Source organism: Micropterus dolomieu, linkage group LG18 (genome assembly GCF_021292245.1).
Source record: "Micropterus dolomieu isolate WLL.071019.BEF.003 ecotype Adirondacks linkage group LG18, ASM2129224v1, whole genome shotgun sequence".
NCBI classification, from domain to species: Eukaryota; Metazoa; Chordata; class Actinopteri; order Centrarchiformes; family Centrarchidae; genus Micropterus; species Micropterus dolomieu.
In genome coordinates, this window is record NC_060167.1 from 23,575,342 (window position 1) to 23,597,895 (window position 22,554).

Below are 22,554 nucleotides of genomic sequence, written 5' to 3' on the forward strand. Positions count from 1 at the left end.
CAAAGCAAAACATTTGTAGCTCACCAGGGGCCAATACAAATGTTAAATGTCACTATTTAAAAGGAACACTGTGTGAGCAATCAGGAGAACAGTCTTGTGAGTGTAAGCACTTGCAGTGTCATTGTTTTAATTTTGGTCTGTCATTTCTGGCCATATGTATAAGAAATGTATAATTATGGATAAAGTGGACAGAATCTATATGTTTTGAGAAGATTCGACTTTTTAAGTGTTGCATATTAGCAACAGCAACATCTCGGCCTATGTCGACTTAGTTCCATAAGCAAGAGAGCTGCAGAGATTAGTTCACTGATCGATTATTCGATTGAAAAAACAATATCTGCAACTGTTTTGATAATCGTTTAATTGTTTATTAGACAAGCAATTTGAAGCAGCCACTTTGGGCACTGGGAAGTTGTGATGGGCATCCTTCACTAATTTAATATACTAAAGGATTAATCATCGATACAAATATAACCAGATTAACCAATAATGAAAATAATTGTTAGTAACACCCATAATTAGCCTTGGGTCACTCATTGTTGTTTGATTTTTCAGAAGTTGGAAAGGTAAACTGCGCATATTTGCTTTCTTGCTGAGAGTTGGATGAGACAATTGTTAACCACTCTGACGTCTGTAGGCAAAATATGAAGCTGCAGCTTAGCACAAAGACTGGAAACAGGGGGAAAAGTTAGCCTGGCTCTGTCTAAAGGTAATAAAATCCACCAGAAGCATTTCCCCACAAAATTTTGAACTTTAACATTAATTAGAAATGAGTGCAGCACCAGGGCACCAGGGTTATTTGTAATTTAAGGATCAGTCTGTCATCGTAGGAACATTGTAAGGACAGCGTGACCCTCACCTTTGGGCTTTTTGGTGTTGATTGCCTATAATAGGGTTATTGTAGTCAATTCTGAATACTTTTATTCTGTTCTAAGATCATGATAACATGCCTTCTGAACAGATATATTTAAAAAATATAAATGATAAACAGAAACATATCATAAAGTAAGATAAACTTAAATGATCATATGCAGGGAAGGAGTCCCATCAGCAGAACCGAAAAGAAACTAGAATTAAATATATACAGAGCATATAAGGTGTTGTATATTTATGCTGGAAACATTCTAAAGCCCTTTGACTTGACTGTAGACATTATGAACATCTACTACCTAAAAACATGAAAGACAAGGTATTAACAAAGAATGCTAAAGGAAGTGAAGTTTTCTCCCCACAGTTGTTGTAGCAGTCCCAAGCTCCTCTATCCTGTGGAGCAAAGGTTCACAGAGAGGTCAAGTTCCTGTTGTGATTCTTAACATTTCCTCCTCCCACCTCCACCCCGTTCTCACTCTTTTTATCTCTTGCTCACATTCTGCCATACCTGAGCTGCACGAGTACACAAAATAAAAGTCTGATCACAAAATAAATACACCAAGGGGTGAGAAAAGCGCTCTATGTGTGCGCGCGAGGTGATTACTGAGCTCGACGACCAAAAGGTGTTTGGTTTCTGTTGTGCTTAAAGCCAGCTGCTCCTCCCCTGACTCAGCACCTCATTTCCTCCCTCAAATAAATAGAATTAATGTTTCTTAAATCAAATTTGGTCGGTTTCCGTGTAAAGCTTCCTGGATGGAAAAATAACAGGAGGCTTGTCACCTCTCAAGGTATCATGCGTCTCACTCAGGGACTTGTTGAAGGGCTTGTTTTTGTACTTGTCAATCAGATGGTTGTTCTCATCTTGGCGGGAGTTCTTTTCAACAAATGTCAACTTACTGCTGTGATTTAAAGATCTGTATACCTCAATGCATACTCTATTGGATCAAAACACAGCTAGATGTGGGAAAAAATGAAAGAAATACATTAACTGGAGCATTAAATTGTCACACGGATGTAAAAGGTTTCATTAAAAAAAGACTTCCAGACTTGGCAGAATAGCACAAGTGAAGTCTCCCATGCTTCTTGAAATTTGTGATTTCTCCCTTTCACTTTCAATTCCAGAAGTTTTCAGACGTCACCAGCATTTCCAAATTCTTGCCTCATGTGAACCAATGCTTTTTTAAAAGAGTGTTTTATTTCACTTGTGGCATAAGTCACACTCAGAGTTTGAGTGCTGTATGTGGCAGCAGCGGGATTTTTTCAAACGAAAGAAGTTTGTTAAAAGGCTCACCACTGATATACAGGCTAATAAAACATTTTTGAGAGATAGATTTTACCTTGTAACTTAGAATCCTATGGTAATAGAGGAAAAAAGACCTCATATATGCATCTTCATTGGAATATACATTTGTATTCAACTACAGTTTGGTTGGTAAAGCAGGTGTGTTTCAGATCCTGTGCTTGTGGATCATTAACATGTGATTGATCACCGCCTTGTGATCATATATATATATATATATATATATATATATATATATAAATACATTTCTACTATTATTATTGTATTATGTCCAGTCACAAGGGTTTATTTTGAGCAGGCCGTGATCATTCACTCTCAACACTGGAGGTGAGAGCACTTTAACACACACAACTTGCAATAAAATGTCATTTATTAATTAATCTTTTACTTTTATTTATATGAAGCCTGAAAAGACTTGTGATGCAAGAATTTAGATATCTGATGCATATTTCATTGCGCTATCCAGCATTTAAATGGCTAAATATATCTTACATCCGAAGATGGATCTGGTTATCATGATGTATAAAGAATTTAGATGTGCCACAATACTGAATGGTGTTGATGTAGTAGTTACATAGATATTTAATAGCAAATAATAATTGATAGTAATTGTAAACATTTTTGCTCACCTTTATGAGTGGTTATTGGGGATCAGAAGTAGCACAAATGTGATGTCACTCTCATGCACCATCATGTGCCAGTGTTTTCTTGGTTACTGTGTGATCTTTATTTGATCTTTATCATTTTCATTTTATATCAACATCCAGAAATGAGTTTTTATTTAATTTCACTTAATAAACATAGGATCACCATTAGTAAATAAAACTTAAGTGAGTGGTGGCAAAATCAATATGGCAATATTTATCCCCTATTTTTCCTTCTTTTTTTGTATCACCATGTCGTTTATATACAGTATTACTTGCATTTGTTTCCCTATATAAACATTTGACACTCTCAATAATGAGACTTGCTGAGACAGGTTTCTAAACAGCAACCTGTGTTCATGAAAGAAACGACAAAGCATCTTTTCAATGATTGCACGCAGCCACTATCTAATCTCAAAGTCATCAGTCATGTCAAATGTCAGATGTCAAGTGTCCTTGAATTGCACCAAAGATGACTGTTTTACCCTGCAGAAATGACTTTGACCAGAAACAGTAGAACAAACTAAATGTTCAGTGTGAATGATTACTGTATCAACAGTCTGTCAACCACGATTCAAGTCTGTACAAGTATATTTTTTCATCATTCTGACATGAACTGAAACCAACCATCTGGGAGGTAGAATCAAATCAATCTTAAAACATGTGTTAGACTTTGTAAAACAGTGACGTGTAGTTGTAGTAAATGGGCAAAAGCAATGGAAAAACACTTGAATTTTCCTTTGAATAGAAAATAGAAAGCATGTCACTGAAATAAAAAGCTAAGCATCCATTTAAAACATTCAACATTTGAACTCACTCATTCATTACACCACATTAACATTCCACCTAAAACATGCACTTAGTAAAGATTAACGTAATGAGTATTTGTTTCTGTTGATGAGAGCTCTGCAACTGCTATTTCAATGGAGACGTGAAAACAAACAGGACGACCTTTAATAATGATAGAAGGACAAAGAAATGGACACAAATGGAAGAAGATGTGTGCATACCAACACACTGATACATGCTGTAAATACATATTTACACCTTGAATCTTTAAAGCTTCATCCATCAATATATGAACTTGGAATTAAATGATTATGTGGAATTCACCGCCAGTGACAAGTCTGCAGCTCCACATAGCATTTTAGCCTTTTAGCTAGTTTTTTGATTTTACAGCTTACATGTTTATAGTGTGGTTGAGTCTCATAGTTCTCATTAATCCTATTTCCAGCAGCAGTGGGCAGCTGTTCTCATCAAACAAGCTCAGATCAACCAATTGTACATGACCTGCCCCGCAGCAAAGGGCAGCTAAATACAAAGATACTGACTAGAGTGATTAAAGTAAATTTTATTTACATTTTTATTCCCCATACCCATTTCTCAAATTAGGGTAGCTGTTAACAACCACTGATCCAATACCAGTAGTCTCTTTTCTAAAAATTTAAATCTGCATACCTCACTGCATAGATTTTCTGTGTAAGGTTAGACAGGGAGGCTGTGGCACTTAAAATTTTGTTGCCGGCAATAGACAGATAGAAAGTTGATTTTTACACTGTAAACCAGCGGTCTGCAAAGATGTCTGGCATCGGGACAATTTTTTTTCAAGCTGTTACATGGCGGGCCCGAACAAAGTGAAATTATTTCAAATCTTTGTATATTTGAGTGCATGTTTAGCTCAGTCAGTACTGTGTGGTACTCCCGTGTGGAAGATTGTAAGATTGATTCCAACTAACTGAGGATATTTTTTTTTCTTCCTTGTTAAATTGATTAGGCCTATACGGACACTTTTGCATGTGCTCACAATAAAGCATGTGCAGCAGTTCGTGTGCGTCCCAGTGTTTGATCCACATTCATAAACCTGTGGACGCTTATTTTCATTTCCCTGAGGAAATTCAGGGGAATCCAATCACACGTTAACTGATGGCTTTTTCAGAGGTATGTAAAGCAAGCCAGAGTCTCTTTTGAATGTCGTTCAGAACTCTTCAAAGTAAAAGCTCTCAATAAACTTGTCATAAAGCATTGCTACACAAAAAGTTCTCACGCTTTTATTTTGGAGGCACAATCACTTAAGAGGAATTGATTGTGTGAGTAACTGTATGTGTCATGACTGAAATCTATTTCAGCACCAGCCGGTATCAGTTTTTTTATTTTTTATTTTTCTGCTATCTGCTATCTAAGCAATCTGGCCGCGGGCCAGATATTATTGCTGGCGGGCCGCGGGCCACCTATTGCCGACCACTACTGTAAACACTAAAATGTCCCGCTCAGTATGTATCTTAGTCACGAACAAAAGTTTAAAAAAAAAACATCTAAGGGATCCGTATCAAGATTGTGTGTTTATTTGTTTAGGTTTAAAAAATTACTATCCGCAAATGTATATTGTCATCAGAACTCCTAAATATTGATAAGTATCTTCCCTTAATAATCCAGTATCAGTCAGGCTGAAATAATGACATCTCGCTTTAGTTAGAAATTTTATATGCCAAAGATAATTGCTAAATATGCTTGTAAATGCATGTTTGTAACAACTCCACAAGAGGAAATACATTACATACACAAGTAATTGCTGTCTACTGGACTACCTTTCCATTTGTGCAATAATCCAGCTGTTCCGCTGCAGGGAGTTTATCCTCACTGAACTCTCCCGTACCTTTGTCCCTCTGGCCGTCCGCCAGGTATATGTTTATCTATCTCTTTGTTTAATGTGTCAGATGTTTTGGATTGGTCCCCAACTTCAGTGCCAGTCACATGAACCAGCCAAGGTGAACAGGTAGAAAGGGAGACAGAGTCCTTGGAGAAAGCACAGCTGTCAGAAATCCGATGCCAAGTACTGCAGTGATGCCAGACACACTGTGTGCCTCACCGTTTGTTGGATCTCTGGCTGAGCTGAGGGCCAGTGTTTGTAGGTATCTGTTTCTAAGCTTCCCAGCTCTGGCCACCTGACCCGGCTTAAAAGCTATGCATGCATGTGCATTTGCACTGTGCATATGACTCAAGGTGTGATCAACAATATTAACAGGCAGACAGTTTGGAGACTAACTATTAAAAGCCAAAAGGAAGGGGAGGGTTAGAGACCGAAAGGAAGGAGGATTCAGGAACGAGTTTGGACGTGAGTTCGGTGTCCCTGTCACCTGGTTGGAATGCAGAGCTCCTCATTCATATGGCCGTGTGATAAGATCAGGAGCAGACACACAGGATTTCCTGCCTGCCGCCATACTGCAGCCAACTGCTTTACTAGATACAGTCCTAATCTAACCCTCGGCTAATGTTAAAAAAAATTCCATTTCCATTTTTCCTTGGATCTCTAACTAATGTTCATTATTACTTTCATTTCTTTATAAGGCCTAGTTGGTATCATTTTGATCAACAAGGCGAACAGGAAATGATTTGGTTTTAGAATCAAATATCCAAAATGTTTTTTGATGCATCAGAATTGAAGACTGTAAATATCAAATTATTTCTCCCATGGCTCGTTTTCCTTGTTGGTCCTAAAGTGGAGCTGGTGCAAAGCAGAAGCTCAGCAGCGTAATTCTATACAAGCTTGAAGCTGCGTCCTCATTCAGGCAGGCCATAAATCTGTGCATTAGCATGTGAGTCGGACAGCTGGTCGGGCAGTCATGGCTCTTTCCCGCCTGAGGAGACAGGCGCTCCAGTGGGGAGCAGACAGGTAGGACATGGGAAGGCGGACAGACCCCCCATCAGCCAGGAAATCCAGGGAATTCTATGGGTCAAACTGGGGTCGACTGGTGAAGGGTGGAGGGACAGAGAGATAACAACAGAGGTGGAGTGAGACTAAAGAAAGGGTTGGATGGACAAAGAGATACAGTAGCGATCACTTAAACTGGTCATTTGATTATTTCAATGTTAACACTTAAATAAAAATGGCGGTTTCTGATGTATTGAGAGATTAAAGTCAGTCAGCACCAACAACATGCAGTATTTGCAAAAGACACTTCCTGGCAGCTTCAGAGTATTGATGTAAGTTTACATCAAGAAAGAGGAAATGGTTTTATTTATAGAAATGTTCTTGATTTTTATCTTTAGTTTGATCCTAAAAATATCCAGTTATGTTCCTGAGCCTTCTGTTATGAATTTGGAGCACTTCAGCAGAGGAGGAGAAATATTTTTATCTGAACTGTCATCAGAATTGTGTAAGACTGTGCGGGCATCTTTTATCTACAATAATCCGTGATCTATCTTGTTCATCACATTTAAATTTTAAGCTTAAAATTTTTATTTCTGTTCTTCTTAGCGTCCTCTGTTTTGGTTTTGGTTTTGGACGGTGGGTCGGACCAAGCAAACAATTTGAAGACATCTCTTTGGCCCATCATAATTTGGTGTCCTAGACTGGATACCCGATTTCTTTCTTTCTAAGCTTTTGTTGCTCCTTCAGTAACTACTGATCAGCTAATGTAAAGGAAAGACGATGGTGTTTCAGCATAGGTCTTCAACAGAAAACATGCGAATCAAATACATAAGGACCGCTGAAATAGCCTGAAAGGTAATCACTGAACCATATCACACTAAACCATAGATCACTGTGAAGGTACTTTTGCACTCAGTGTAATAAAGGCACTTTTATGTGAGTCTGAGCATATATACTGTACCAATTTGTACTTTACTAAGGTGAGCTTTCAAGGGTCTGTAATTACTGACGGATTGCTTTTCATTGACAGGTAATCTGTTATCAGCCCGCATTTGTTGCTGAGATCCCTACCAATTTTAATCCTTATCAGTAATAAAGAATCAAAAATAATATTTTTTGACTCAAGCTTATGCAACTCTGAACGATTTTTTTTACAATCAAGCATGCATGCATGGTTGCAGAGTGGTGATTTAAGGGATGTTGTTGCGTGATTTGGTACAGTCTGGAGCTTGATTGGTACTTGGCACTCTGGTAAGGAGTGTGTGAATGAGATTATAGGTCTCTGCTGTCCCGTTCTTTCATTCACAAATTAGCTGCCTCCAAAAATGCATTCACCATGAGTGACAGTGTGACAAGAAAGATACACTCTTACAGGCAGGCTCGTGCTGTATTTGTGTGTTTCCTGCTGGCCCTGAAAGTCTTTCGCAGAAAGGAACTGACCCTTTTTTAAATTAAATGGATGGTGCTTTATTTCTTATTCAGATTTACAAGGGATAAAAGAAACGTGTACAAGAGAATGCAGTTCAAATTCAATAGCTCTGCAACAAACTCTTTCTTTGAGAAGGGACAATTTTTTTGTTGACACTGTCAAAAGATGTTTTATGCTATAGTTCTTTATTTTGTTGCTTTGAATTTAGTGTAAAATATCCATCTGGAGCTTTCTCATTTTAAGCAGTAACGAACTACAGTAAACAACTACATCTCTGGTTTTATTTCTTCAAATGAAGATAAAATACTAAATATAATATGTATGTTTATGTTTTTTTTAAAAAGAAGTCCCAGAATCTTGAGGAAAATCCTATACTGGCCATTTAGGTTGACAACAATGTTCAGTTTAAAAATTAGGAATTGTAACTTTTGATTTCCTGACATAACAAAAGCAACATTGAATACTTAAATTTCACTAGATCTCACCCTGAGCGTAACTGAAAATGCCTTGAATCTGATGCTCAAGTCTGTGTGTACATCCTGCCGTTTACAGTTTTTAACTTGTGGACTGTGTAAATATTCCTGGAATGAGAGAGATAAAAAGAAAAAAACAGACACGCCTCTTTTCTTTGTTTTACTTTGAGCAGGTCGTGTTTCCGTCTTGCCTAACATGAACAAACACATGTAAACTTTTCAGGCTTCTTCAGCAGTAGAGGAGGAGAGGATTATCTTTAGAGAAATGAGCCTGCTGTTGAAGTGGCTGCAATACTGCTAGCAAAACAGAGGTCAGAGGAGCTGTCTTAGAAGGGCTGCATGCCTTATGGATGGTGTCTAATTAGCGGGATGTTGCTGGTTTCCTGCTGGGCATTTCCTAAACACCACCAGTCTGATCAGTGACCCTCTCCTCTCTCCTAAAATTAACCCATTGTCCTCTTGTCGCCTCACCTCATGGCCCTGAGCTCAGTCAAAAAGCGTATTTGTTTTTATCCCATCGTATGCAACATTGAATTAAAACACTTGGCTGTTAGATTAATGTGATTCACGTCATTTTCTCACAGCAAACAGACAAAACATTTCCCAGTTCTGGCGAGCCTGTTCTGCACTCAAGTGCTGCTTTTTATTGCCTGAATCTTATTTGGAAAGCAGCCAGTAGATCTATTCGTGGAGAGAGAGAGAGAGAGATCATTTTTGACAGGGAAAATGATAATGAAACTACATTTATCCCAATAAAAAATACTCCTCTGCATGGTTACACAATCTTTTGTTTGATTTCTCCAAGGAGAGCCACAATCCCATAGGGAGATGAGATGATGCGTTGGTTGTTGCGCAACCGCCTTTCATGTGCCTAGTGGTGAGTCATCGACTAATTGACTGCCATAGTTTAGGACTAGTATTCCCTGGCACTTAGTTCTCATAGACAAAACATCCCAACGTAAGAAATGAGAAGGAGGTTCAGTAGTGGTCATAACAGATGGTCACAACATGAGCATGCTACCCTGTATTGTCATGTAGTGATAAACTCCTGGTGTGCTCTTGTTACTCAACTCTTTTAATTCTCGTGGTTGCTCTGTTTTGATAACTGGACTTTGTATGCAACTGACCTGAAACCTGTTTTTTGCATCTTGCCACATAGGATCTTGTTAAATGTTAACTTTAGACACTGTATGAGAGGGAAATGTTTGAAAGACAATGTTGAACATGAGGTTTCCGCAAGTTTAGGAGGGATAGAAATGCAAGCTTGAACAGATGGCAGCGGTTCTGCTGTTCTAAGTTGAAGTAAAATGAGAGAAACAGCTGCAGTATAAAAATTGCTCAGATTTAGTCTATTATATAATTCTGCATCATCAGACTGTTTAAATGTTAGTTTTAGATCTTTAGAGCTTTGATTTTGATATGCACCACAAGATTTTTTTTTTTTTTGTGGCTCCAAAAGTAAAAAAGAAGTTACCCAACATGGAGAAAGCATAAGAGGCCCCTTTTCCCTATATGGAGTAGGCAGCCAAGAGGCCCCACATTCCCCCCAGAAAGCAGTATTGGTGAGTGTTGACATGAGGCCTGTATGATATAATTTTTCGCAACTCCCACATAATCATCTGTCTCATGCAGGATTACTTTCTGATCTCTCAACATCTCCAACACACTCCTTTGAGTTTTTCGCACTTTGAATACTTACTAACATCACTGTACATATCCAGTGTTTGCTGGTGTTTGAAACTATTTTGGCAGTGGCTCCTGTTTATGTGTTCATACTCCGTAAACTAATGCTGATGTTTCTTTCTTATTGCAGCAGGCCTATGTGTCCTCCGGCCATCAGATGGCGCCCCCCAGTCCCAACACCAACAGTAGTAGCAATAGCAGCGGTGGGGGAGGTGAACAGCTAAGTAAAACTAACCTGTACATCCGCGGCCTCCATCCGGGGACCACGGACCAAGACCTGGTCAAACTCTGCCAGCCGTGAGTGTTTTTTTTTTAACTTTTAGTTTTATTTGGATGGCTGACTGACGATATAAATAAATATTTATTTTTGGTGCACAGAAAGGGGAAATAGGAAATAATATTACATCATACCAGACATGTTTATGGTGACTGAACCTCACAAATTTTACATCATGGAATTTATAAAGGAATGGTGTGAGGTTTGGGGAAATATGCTTATTCGCTTTCTTTGAGAGTTCGATTTGAAGATCGAAATCACTCTCAGTTTAATATTTCTGTATGGACATGTTGATTAATGACTTTAGAGGTGATAGTAGGCAGATTTTGGAGATCTTGAGAGAGAGCCCGGTTAACATTTTTACCTGCTTCCAGTCTTTTTGCAAAGCTAAGCTAAAGGCCTCTTGGCAAAGAGGAAATGTGTGGTAGCAAAACAACACATTTCCCAACTATTCCTATTGATGATTTATTTTTTTAGGATAAATAAGTGATTACAAACTCAAAAAGATCGTCTAACATAATTGTAATAATATGTAAGCTATGCAGGTATATTGGCCAATGGTAAAATATGACTTAGGCAAGACATGTCCATAGCCAGCATGAAGTATATTTGCGCTTCAGATGAGCGATGTAAAGCGATGTGGCAGGTTTAGCAATTGTTTGTAGTAGGCCTACAGTGTACAGTCTCTAAACAAACAAGTCATTTGTTTGTGTGAGGATTGTCACAGTTTGGTTGTTAAACATTGATTGGGTCGGCATTGGCCTTGCTGTATGTTAATATTGAATCAGACTTTAGCTTATAGTGCATTCCAGTCCAGCTAAACTTGAACAAAGATTGTTATCTTTGAAGCTACCTTGGAGAAAGAGTCACATAGTAACGAACTTCTCATGAGCAGATAGTATCTGTACTGTCTGGAGCTACGCTGTTCATCTGCTGAACACATGAAATTAAATTGTTTAAGGCCATAATTTGATGTTCAGAAAATGGAGCTTTTTAGGCAGGAATGGGGGAAAAGTGGTTAACGAATAAGGATGCTGAATTACCACAACTGAAGTCAGTCTGATTAAATCTTGACAATCACAGGAGCACAAGATATTGTCAGCAAAATGGTTGAGCCTTGGAGGGAAATAGGCGAAAGAAGGAACGAATGCAGAGAGTCGGGGAAAGGACGGGACGGGGGTAAAGACGGAGAGAAGGGGCCAGAGAAGGGTACAGCATGTTGACTCCTCATGTCCTCATCTAACCTTTTACTTTTTGTGAGGCTGAATAGGGTACACACCCCTAGACAAACAGCCTAGCCTCTATAGTATGTCAGCCGTACAATATCACACACACACACGCACACATAGATTAAACCTAGTAATAAAGCACCCAAACTGGTTTTGGCTGCTGCAGGTCAGGGCTATGCTGTACGTCACAGAAGTGATCTGTGAACTTTAACCATACATCCGTCATTTCCATGGGTCATTCACAGTAACCATACGCCTCACTGAACAAGCACTGGCCTCTGCTATTAAAACCTGACTTGTGTACCACAGCCCTTCCCTCTGTAATATTTGTGTTACATTCTCCATTTGAACCCTTCTGACCCTCAATGTGGAAGCCTCACAAACACAGAACAAATTTACACGGCTCGTATCTGATAGTCATGTTAATATTTGAGTGTGGACTGTGCTGTACAGATTATCAAAGCTGGAACAATCAAAGAAAATGTGAAATCTGCGGTTGGTATGTGAAACACAGGGACTTAATAAAGCAGTGGATTTGACAGAGAAGTCATTGTGGGGTGGTGGGTATAGAAGTGGAGAGAGGACGGAGGCTGTAGGGGTGGGTGGGAGGGCTACCGTTGAAGGGGAAACTTAAATGAGAGGGAAAAGAGTAGCCTGGCCTGCTGGGAAAGAATGTCAGACAGATGTATATGGGTCAGAGCTGTCTTTTAAGTCCCTGTGGCCTCTACAGTGTGGTGGGCTGCTGTTCTGCAGCAGAGGGGCTGAGGTAAGCGGAGGGTCACACAGTCACTGCCTTCAGATCTTTGAACTCTCCTGGCATCTCTGTTATGTAAAACATGAAGCACAGCTTTTCTTTTTCTTACACATACCTCTAATTAAAACTCAGACTGATCCGTAGGACTTCATTGATTTTTGTTCTGGCAGTATGAGCTTGAAATCAGGAAAATCAGAGCCAGCAGGGAACAGCATGAGAGTGACTATTATTTGTTTTTATTTTTATTATTAGCCACAAGACAAATTCACATAATCCCGATCCAGAACAATACTACTTCTAAGTATTCCAAGCGTTTGAGAAGAAGTTACAGAACTTTTTCATTTAAATTCAATTCTAAATCCAGTCTAGGTTTTGATCAGAAGGAGCTTTATTGCCAAGTAGTGTTACACACATACGAGGAATTTGTTTTGGTGATAAGGTGCTACACGTAGACAAGCATATAGTTGAGGTAAATAAATGTAGAAATATATAAATATGGAATAGACGATGCAATTTATATAAGAATATTAAAGTGAATAGAGAAATAATACAACTATTTGTAGAATATACAACTATTTGCAGAACATGTGCATTATTCTGGGTTTTAGTACAGGGTCTTCCAAAATAATGCATTCTGAGGCTTAATATTAGTGAAAAGACATTGCTCCTGATAATGCACTGCTAGCTATTGAAACAAGTTCAGTTGTGCAAGTCAATTTCACTTAATATATGCCTAATATCGGTTAAGAAGAACTTCTTTTTATATGGTTCATCCTTTTGAGCCCCACATATGTGAATACCATGTTGATTTGTTTTAACTACAAATCTTTCTTCAACAGCATGTGTGCCTGATTGATTTTGAAATGTCTCTACATTTGTGCTCTGAGAAGCAGACATATGGCTAAAGGGAATCTGAACTTTCAGCTGGACTTTAATGGGTTAAATTAATATCAAGCTTGTGTATATATATTCATGCCTAATTACCACTTTGCAGTTGTTAGATGGCAGTGGGAAACTATAAACATAACATATGCAAAGGTCATCTGCCTATTTGGCGACAGATGATAAATTATTAATTTCTGCAGTGAAGAAGTTTCCTGCAAATTGACTCTATCCTTAATGTCATAATTTACAAAAATCAAGATCAGTGACTCCTGCTCATGTGTATTTTCACAGCTTAAAATGAGTTGAATTGTGGCATTATAAGGTAATACGATTTATGGCAGCTGAAGTGGAGACATAAAGCTTGTTCACATGTAAATCTACTGTTTCTAGTTCAAAAAAAGATGCATGGCCTGGATGTGTATGTACATTTTAAAAACTTGTAGGAGGTAAGGCCACAACCCTTTAGCATAAATACTTTAGACTCCAGTGTCAGTCATGACACAGGCCTCTGCTGTGGCCGTCTAGTCAGATCTGAGTCATCTGGGCAAGTGTCCACTGAAACTAGGTGGGACTGTAGGACCCAGTGGCGTGCTGTGATGTGAGGGTGGAAAAACAGAGACAGGGAGAGGGACGTGGTGGGAAGGAAGGCGAACCGGAGGGGTGAAGCATCAGGTTACAGTGTACATTCCGCCCAGACACCATGTCGCCCAAACAGAGGAACACCAGCCTCCCTGACTGGCTAAATTCACTAGACAAGGACAGGTCTATTATACTGTAGTGCTAATGTCTTATAACACTGCATTCCATTAGTCTCCACATCTTACATAACTCATGTCATGTACTGCATTAAAAATGGTTCTTTTTTTTTTACAATGGGTGTTTTATAATGCTGCATCCATGCATTAATTACTTGTCCTCTTTTGCTGATTGACCTTTTTCATGTCAGTCGGTGACTGAAATAACAGGTGTCAATGATTTATTATGTTTCATAAACCATATGACTTTTGTATGTAGTGAAATGGATCGAGCATACAATAAATTTCCTTGAAAGCCAATATTTGTATTTGCGAGTCAGACACTGCTGCTGACAGCACTTTAAAGCTTTATTTGAAGTAAAAATATCCGATAGCAGAGCTGGATTTTGGAGTGAGGTGTGTGTGTTTGTAAAGACAGGCCTGGAACAAATTGTTTTTGGCCCTACGGTGCTGTCTCCTGTCTGTCGAGTTACTGTTACAGCCTCCACCGGCAGACAGAAGGGTGGAGGCAGACAGAGTTTTCTGTGACACTTGATTGACACAATTGATTGCATGACAGAGTTTGCATTCATGTTTACGCCTGTAATGCAGCCTGAGTAAGTGTGACAGGATTGGCATGCATATGGTAGAAGCAGGTTCCTGTCATCGCCCCATAGTCACCTCATCTATCATTGATCCTGTTTCTGTATTCTTTTCTGTCACTGAAGGTATGGCAAGATTGTGTCCACCAAGGCCATCTTGGATAAAACCACCAACAAATGCAAAGGTGAGTTGTGTGGTTTTAAGGTTGGAATTTAAAAAAAAAATAAGATTGAAAGTTGGCATTATGACTTTTTAATCACTGTTACCTTCACTTATTTCACTGGTTTGGACTGTTTGGTTAATGGAGCATTGCAACATATTGGGAAAAGCACTTATTTGTTTGTTTGCTGAGATTTGGATGAGAAGATCGGTATTAATCTTAAGTCCATCTGCTAAATATGAAGCCACAACCAGGAGACGCTTAGCTTAGCATAAAAATGTCTCATTCTATGCGAAGCTAAGCTAATTGTCACCTTGCTTTAGCTTCATTTTCAACCAACGGATATGAGAGTGGTATTGATCTTCTTAACTCTCAGCAAGAAAGCTCTTCAAAACTAAATAACACCACAGCGACTTTAATATGTATTTGTCTGTTTTACAGGCTATGGCTTTGTGGACTTTGACAGTCCAGCAGCCGCACAGAAAGCTGTTACAGCTCTGAAGTCCAGTGGGGTCCAGGCTCAAATGGCCAAAGTAAGAATTAGCCACCTCTTGATCAGCTTATAGAACCACCACTTCTTTTACCCCCAAGTTCACCTTATGTTCCAGATTGGCCCCTCTCCAAAATTTATTGATCTCTATAGAGACACCTGCTAAACTTTAACCAACTTAAGCCATAGTCCCTTACTCCACAAGCACAGACTCACCCTTTGATTGGCAAGGGTTGAAGATAAGGGTTTATAGGGAGGCGTGGATTCCATCATACTTCATTGGCTGAACCATTAATGGACAGTTGTAAGAAGGATAACTACTACAAGCAAAATGGCTCCCTTTTTAATCTTTTTTTGTTGTTATTTTACCACTTGCGTTAATCCTTTACTGCCTTCCCTTTCATCCTCATTTTGTCTCCTCTTTCTTCACGGCCCTCCTCGCCACCTTCTCTCTTCATTCCCTTCACGCCCTTGTCTCTGTGCTTGTGTATGTTGCTAACCTGCTCCTGTTGTAGCGCTTGTTCTGCCCTCTTTGTCCAAGTGTCTGCAGTCAAAGCAACTCTTGTCGGCCCATTAAGCTGATCCCTCTCGCTCTCCGGCTCCCCATTGAGGGAACCCAGGGGAGGGTGCCACTACACCCACCGTCAATGGGACAGGCACAATGGGCTGGCATTGTCCATCGTCTGGGCCCAAGCCTGGGGCTGACACCAGCACTTAATACACTCCACCCCAGTGTCCCTGCCCCCTCCTCCTTGTCCTGTACCCAAACAGACCCACTGCAATTTAACACCAGGGTCTCCCTCAGCCCAACCCTGGATAACTGTAACAGATCCACGCTGCCAGCTGACCTGAACCAGTCTAGTGCAACTAAAGCCAGAGTCTAAGTTCATTGCACCTCCTCTCTAACATTGCCACACAATCCTGTGTATCTCAATACCCGACAAGTGCAACTGGACACCAAGACTTGACTCATCCAGACAACATGTGCTCAGTCAGAGGTGTTGATAACCACTATAAAATCCTAAATATACACAGCCGGTACAGTCACTGGGTTACCTTAGGTCGGGAAAAACAAGCAGTAGTCTAAAATCAGTTTTATATCAAACTCTTAAGTGCAGCTTCACCCGTTTGCGCCTTCACCATGGCTGCTGCAGAGTGTTGTTCGCAAACAGAATGAGCCACACCTTGCGCTCGCTGTCCTCAGGGTGTGCTCAGTCCCTGAACGGGCCACTCAGCCACCGTCTGCGTGCCCAGAGAAGCCGCATGCATAGGGACAAGGGAACCATGGGAGACTTAAAAATAGATCTCTTCTTACTTCCCAGCACCTCCCTGTTCAAACTCAGACGTCAGCTCGCATGTGCTTCTCGACACATAAGCAGGCAAATCTGGTAAGCACACAGAGACACACCTCAACAGACATGGCTCACCTAGGGTCTGGCACGCACAAAAAAATGCACTGTGATGCCTCAGCAAATCCCATTCGCATGTGCCTGGCCTGCATCCAACAGCCTTTTCATATCTACAACTGACAATGAATATGAAATGGGATATTGTGTGTACCGGCAGAGGTAAAGGGTAAATAGAAGGATAAAAAGGATGCTTTTTTCTTTGTTACATTGTCTTTGAGCCTTGAACTCCATTAGTCTCGTCTGCCGTGTGCCACTGTGTTACATAATGGTCATATTGCCACACCCAGAGTGTGACGACTATGACAGAAAATAGGTTATCTCTTTGCCAGGTGGCTCACGCCTGAGAACACAGGCTACTCATATAGGCAGTAAATCTTCATTTTCGATAGCTTTTGACACACTTTAATACCATAAAAATCCTCAATCTTTATTGTCGGATCATCAAACTCACCGGCTCGCCTCCGTCAAATCTGGCTGAACTCGCGCACCCACCTGCACTAGCATCTGACTCCTGGCTGTCCTCTCCTGTTTGGTGCTTGGGTCACTCTAGTTCAGATGATTATCCACTGAATTATTGTTCAATTTTCAATTGAAAAAGTGTATTATGTGTGGGTAGTAGAGCTATCTGATAGCAGTAAGTGTAAAGAAGAGGGCGCAAAATTGAACATGATGGAGATAAACAATATTTTGACAAAAGAGAAGAGCCTGTTAATGAGCAGGCACTCATTCACCCTCTTTCCCTTCTTCTCTTTTCTGTCATCCTCCTCTTTCATTACCCAAATTACTCAAGACTCCCACTACTTCCTATCTTTTCAGTTCTCTCCTGTATAAAATATCAGCATTTTAAGCTACTCATTTCTCCCACCATCCCTCCGCCATATCCACTCTCTGTTTCCCTTCCCCTCTTTTTAGCCCAGCCTCTTCTCTCCTGGTTGCCAGGCTTCTGTTGCTCTCTGTACTCTTTGACTTCATGCCTGGCTTCCTGTCTGCTTCTGCACAGTCACACAAGGTTTCACTTTCAAGCTGGTGCCACAAAATAAGCCTCTGAATAATCTCTTCTCTTTCATTAACGTGCAGCTATCAAGATCTCTTAATTAGACAACATCCCTCCAAACTGTGACTTTATCTTTGCAGACAAATTCATATTTGCATGTGTTTGTATATTTTTGTGTGCATTTGGATTTTGCCTTAGTAAAGGCAATGACACAGGCGCCACATGGATGACAAATTATTCAGGGTTTCAATTTATTGGTCTATTTGCTTAAAAACATTTTATCGGGTCTTAGCACAAAATGAGGCTTGACATGATGCACGGTTATGATGAAGCATTAATCTGCAAAGAGTGATGGCAGGTGTTGATGGAAAGACAGGTCACTCTACTGCCTACACAGGAATATCTGCTGTGTGAAAAAGATTTTGAAAGTGACAAGAAATATTCCATTTGCCCAACGCAAATACATGGTGTTGTGCTAAAATATATATTGCGTTGGGCTCATATCCTCCAGTGAGATACATGAAGAAATGAAAAGAAAAGAATCATCTCTTCATTTAGGTAAAAAAAAAGAGGATCTGTATGTGAACTGATTTTCCTGTCCTCTAACTGTATAGCAACAAGAGCAGGACCCCACCAACCTCTACATCTCCAACCTGCCAGTGTCTATGGATGAGCAAGAGCTGGAGAGCATGCTCAAGTCCTTTGGCCAGGTCATTTCCACACGCATCCTCCGAGACGCTAACGGGACCAGCCGGGGCGTGGGATTTGCCAGGTCAGACTCAAGACATAATGCGCTATTCCATTGTGGTGTATGATGGTGACTTGAGCACAGGTTGTACCATAAATAAAAAGCAGTCTGTGCAATTCTGGCTCATGTAGTAAATTTGACCATGACTGTATTTCAGAATGGAGTCAACTGAGAAGTGCGAGGCCATAATCCAGCATTTCAATGGCAAATTCATCAAGACTCCACCGGGAGTGCCTGGTGCGTGGAATGTTTGTTTTGTTTTATAGGAACCTGATATTGTTGTTGTTGGTGCCAGAGCTTAGTGTTCTTGTTCTCCACTGTGAACACTGAATTCACTCTCTTATTTCATGTGTTGCTTTCGCAGTGCCCACAGAGCCCTTATTATGTAAGTTTGCAGACGGAGGTCAGAAGAAGAGGCAGAACCAGGGGAAGTACCTCCAGAATGGAAGGCCCTGGGCTAGAGACGGTGACGCGGTGAGGCTGCCACTTTTAACTCATGGTTCTTAAAGTGAACTTCCTGTCCTCGTGTGTTGCATTTCCTGCTGAAAATTAAAGCAAGAACGTGTTAAAATGCTTTGAAGTTGATTATTCTCGCTGTGAGCTAGCTGGCTGTTTTGGGACAGGCTGCAGCAGTGTTTGCATGACCTCACGGGTTCTGAATCCTGTGTATTGTTTTCCCAGGGAGGAATGACGCTTGCGTATGACCCCACAGCCTTACAAAATGGGTGAGTGGTATGCATGAAGTTACTGAAAACAGTCCCAACCCTCCAGGAAAATAAGTGTAGTACTTAAACCCTAGTAAAATGCTGCCCTCTGCTGGGCATTGCAGGAACACAGATGTTGTTTGTGTAACTGGAGACTTGTTGGAGGCTTGTTGACATGGTGTGGTGTGTTTTATTCTGACTTTGCTATGTCTGTTCACCAGCTTCTACTCCTCACACTACGGTCTGGCTCCAAACCGAATGATCGCCCAGACTTCCCTCTCACCCTACATGCATTCTCCTGTCTCATCCTACCAGGTGGGACATTTCATTGTATTTATAATCCAAATTAATTTCTTTAATAGCCATACTGACTTTTTATTTTTATATTTATGTCTTAATGTCAACTTTCTGTGCCAATCCCCTCATTATGTCCACTTTATGCAAGTTAACAGACACTCAGGGAGGAAATTCTGCAGGTTCTGCCTCTTCTCAAGTCAATTATATTTATATTGCCCAATATCACAAATCACAATTTGCCACAAGGGGCTTTACAATCTCTTTCTCATGACTTTTCTCTGCAAGCTTACATAATAACGGCTCTGATGGGACTGTGAAGGCAACAGATGAACAAATGAGTTTCATGATGTGTCTCCTGATCTATAGGTACACAGCCCATCCTGGATGCACCATCAGTCATACCTCATGCAGCCAGCTGTGAGTATCCCTCCTTCACCACCTTCACTTCCCCTCATATACTTCATTTATACTTAGCCACTTTATGTGCCTTGGGTGGATCAGATAGCTATCCACTAGCAAAAAAAACCTAAGAGCTTTAAACGCAACTGAGAAGCATTTGAGACGGATTGAAATCTAAGTGCTCAAACCACTGTGGGAGGTGGTTAGTGATTCCATTAGTGATAGATTGTTTGTGTGTGTTTCTGTGCATTCACAGGGTACAGTTCTTACTCCAACTATGGATCACGCCATGTCCATCCAGCCCACGTCCATGATGGGACCTCTCACCCAGCAGCTAAACCACCTGTCCCTGGGCAGCACGGGCACAGTCAGTACCAATCACACGCACGCACACACACACACACACACACATGCATTAGGCAGAAAATTGTCACCATATCTAACTGTCCTGAGATGAATTATTCATGTCAAATATTACACACAACTTGTGTTTTCCTCTCTGCCTTCCCTACAGTATATTCCGGCCAACACAACTATGCAGGGGACCTACATCCCCCAGTACACCCCAGTGCCTCCCTCCAGTGTCACAGTAGAGGTATGAAGCTAAGCCTCAACCTCAGCTGCTTACATTCAATATAAGTGGGTGACTAATAACTACTCTTATAGGGACGTATTTACTAAAACTTGACGGGTGTATGTGCTTAAAAAAAACTGCTGCTTTCAGCACGACAGGTCTTCTTTGTATGTACAGTATTTCAAGGAGTGCCAGCGCTAAGGCACAAAAGCAAGGGGAGCTGATTTTTTAAATGGACTGAGCTGGACAGTGTCCATGGGAAGGTGTGTGTGTTGTTAAATGCCAGATGGAAGCAGGCGTAGTGGCTTTGATGATTTCTGTATTCTATAAATACAAAAAAATGATCAGAGATTTAGTCTTTTTTCAGGTCCCAAAAGTGCCGTGGTATAAAAATACTATTGATTTATGTCCTATTTTGGAAAGATAAAACTGAAACACAAGACAAGCAGGAGTCACGTCATTACTGAATTTGTCTTTGCAGAAACGTGATGTGACTGACTTGGACAGATTTAAAATTATTATATAGTTTCTCTTTTTCTGTTATTGTTGATAAGTTGATGGCCTTACACTTTGTCTGTAAGTAAACCTCAGATTCAGCACTTGATCATATTTTCTTGATTTTAATGCTTTTTGACCCTGACCGCCACTGAAATTCCATTTCTTTTGTTATTGACAGTTTTAGTCTAAAAGGGCAGTTTTTTTTAAAAGGGCAGCTTTCAATCAAAGGTTCGATATCTTTGGCAACCACATGAAAGCTGAGCTTTAGGCAACAACAAACGTTTAGCAAATAATTCAGACCTAATAAGCTATTGAGGTAGCGTGAGCCTACAATAGCAGTCTACATTTTATTCCAAATATTGGTTATTTAAATATATATTTTTTTACATTTACATTGTGCTTTAGCACCTGCTTTCAGAAAAACATTGTGTAAAGAATGCATTTCTGTCTTTCTCTTTGACTAATTTATGATAACAGTTTATTACATAATGATTGTATTAATATACATTACCTCCACAGTCTGGCTCTGTATTAGCTCATCCATTATTCAACTGGAAGAGCCTTTTCCACTCAAGAATGAGAGTCAGAATCTTTTTATGGAGACGTTTGGCGCAGAGTCCACAGTGTTTGTGCTCCAGTGCTGTAGCAGATCCTGGCTGAGCGCTCTGCAGGAGGGTGTCTGAGCCTGCGGGGAGTCTTGAGTCATTTGTTGTAAGGTGGAGCTCAGTGATAGTGGAGCCTGCAGGAAGAGCAAGACAGCGATTAAGGAATAAAAAGTGGAGGTTTATGAATGGGAAGAGGCACAGCAGTAAGCCAGGAACTCCGGCTGTGATTGGATAGATGAAATCAAGTGGGAGGTATGAGAGGAGAGGCAGGAGTAGTGTGAAGGGTGTGAAGGTAGAATTGGGTCGATGAACCTCAACCACTCCTTAATTTATAGCACAAGGTAAATGTCAGGCATGCCTCTCAGTAAATATGTCTCGTGGTGGGCACTGGCTTTTAGTAAACAGATTTTACCTGTAAAATCTGACTGCTGTTTTTTGGTTTGTTTACTCAAAGGCAGATAATATCTTTGATTTGGTGGGGAGAGCAGTGGGAAAATACAGGCCGTCATCTTCTTTGTATCTGTAATAAAATCTAATCTAAAGTCTAATTTTCACACATTGTCATTAATCATCAAGTAGATTCATCTCCAAATAACCTGTCCTCTTTTGTTTTTTTTTTTAGGAGAATGGTGGTCAACAGCAACAGGTTGGCATGGAGACTCCTGCAGAACACACAAACTACTCGTACCAACACACCAAGTAAAGCTAAGGTAGGACAGTGAAAGTGTCTCTGCTCCTGTGCTGCACATTACACAGTGTCTAAACTGCAAAGTCACAATCAGCAGGGCTGACAGGAAAATATGGTGCAATAATTATTATCATTGCAAATAACACCAATTGTGTTATTGGTAATATTTGAAACAAACAACTCAGACACCTTTTCACGTTTTAATTTAGGACACATACTGGTCTGATTGGGACATTACAATTAAAACTTAGAGGAATGATTGGAAATGGGTTCTAGCATCATTTGAGGAGAGGGGAATGTTTATGAGATGTGCAGTCCTCTCCTGAGCTCAGACAGATGGGACTTACACAAGCAGCATTGCATTCCTATGCTGCTGTTTCAGAAAATCAAAATGGCGAATAAACCAACATACAAAATGGGGAATTTTGGTATTTTTCAACCTGGACCGTACTTTCACA

At 40.3% G+C, this 22,554-nt stretch overlaps 1 protein-coding gene across 2 annotated transcripts in view; it reads left to right on the forward strand.

The window, feature by feature from the left end:
* LOC123987590 (RNA-binding motif, single-stranded-interacting protein 2-like) overlaps positions 1-22,554 on the forward strand; it is a 28,387-nt gene that overhangs the window by 1,490 nt on the left and 4,343 nt on the right. Inside the window, exons 1-13 of one of the 2 annotated variants that reach the window (XM_046076598.1) lie at positions 9,879-9,927; positions 10,179-10,345; positions 14,656-14,714; positions 15,132-15,223; positions 18,198-18,355; positions 18,489-18,568; positions 18,696-18,805; positions 19,013-19,056; positions 19,257-19,350; positions 19,699-19,749; positions 19,988-20,098; positions 20,246-20,326; positions 22,031-22,118. In XM_046076598.1, the coding sequence (XP_045932554.1) occupies positions 10,206-10,345; positions 14,656-14,714; positions 15,132-15,223; positions 18,198-18,355; positions 18,489-18,568; positions 18,696-18,805; positions 19,013-19,056; positions 19,257-19,350; positions 19,699-19,749; positions 19,988-20,098; positions 20,246-20,326; positions 22,031-22,111 (1,101 nt within the window). In that variant the 5' untranslated portion in view covers positions 9,879-9,927; positions 10,179-10,205 and the 3' untranslated portion in view covers positions 22,112-22,118. Of the gene's footprint in view, positions 1-9,878; positions 9,928-10,178; positions 10,346-14,655; positions 14,715-15,131; positions 15,224-18,197; positions 18,356-18,488; positions 18,569-18,695; positions 18,806-19,012; positions 19,057-19,256; positions 19,351-19,698; positions 19,750-19,987; positions 20,099-20,245; positions 20,327-22,030; positions 22,119-22,554 lie in introns of those variants that run through there. The other variant, XM_046076597.1, reaches the window with a different exon arrangement.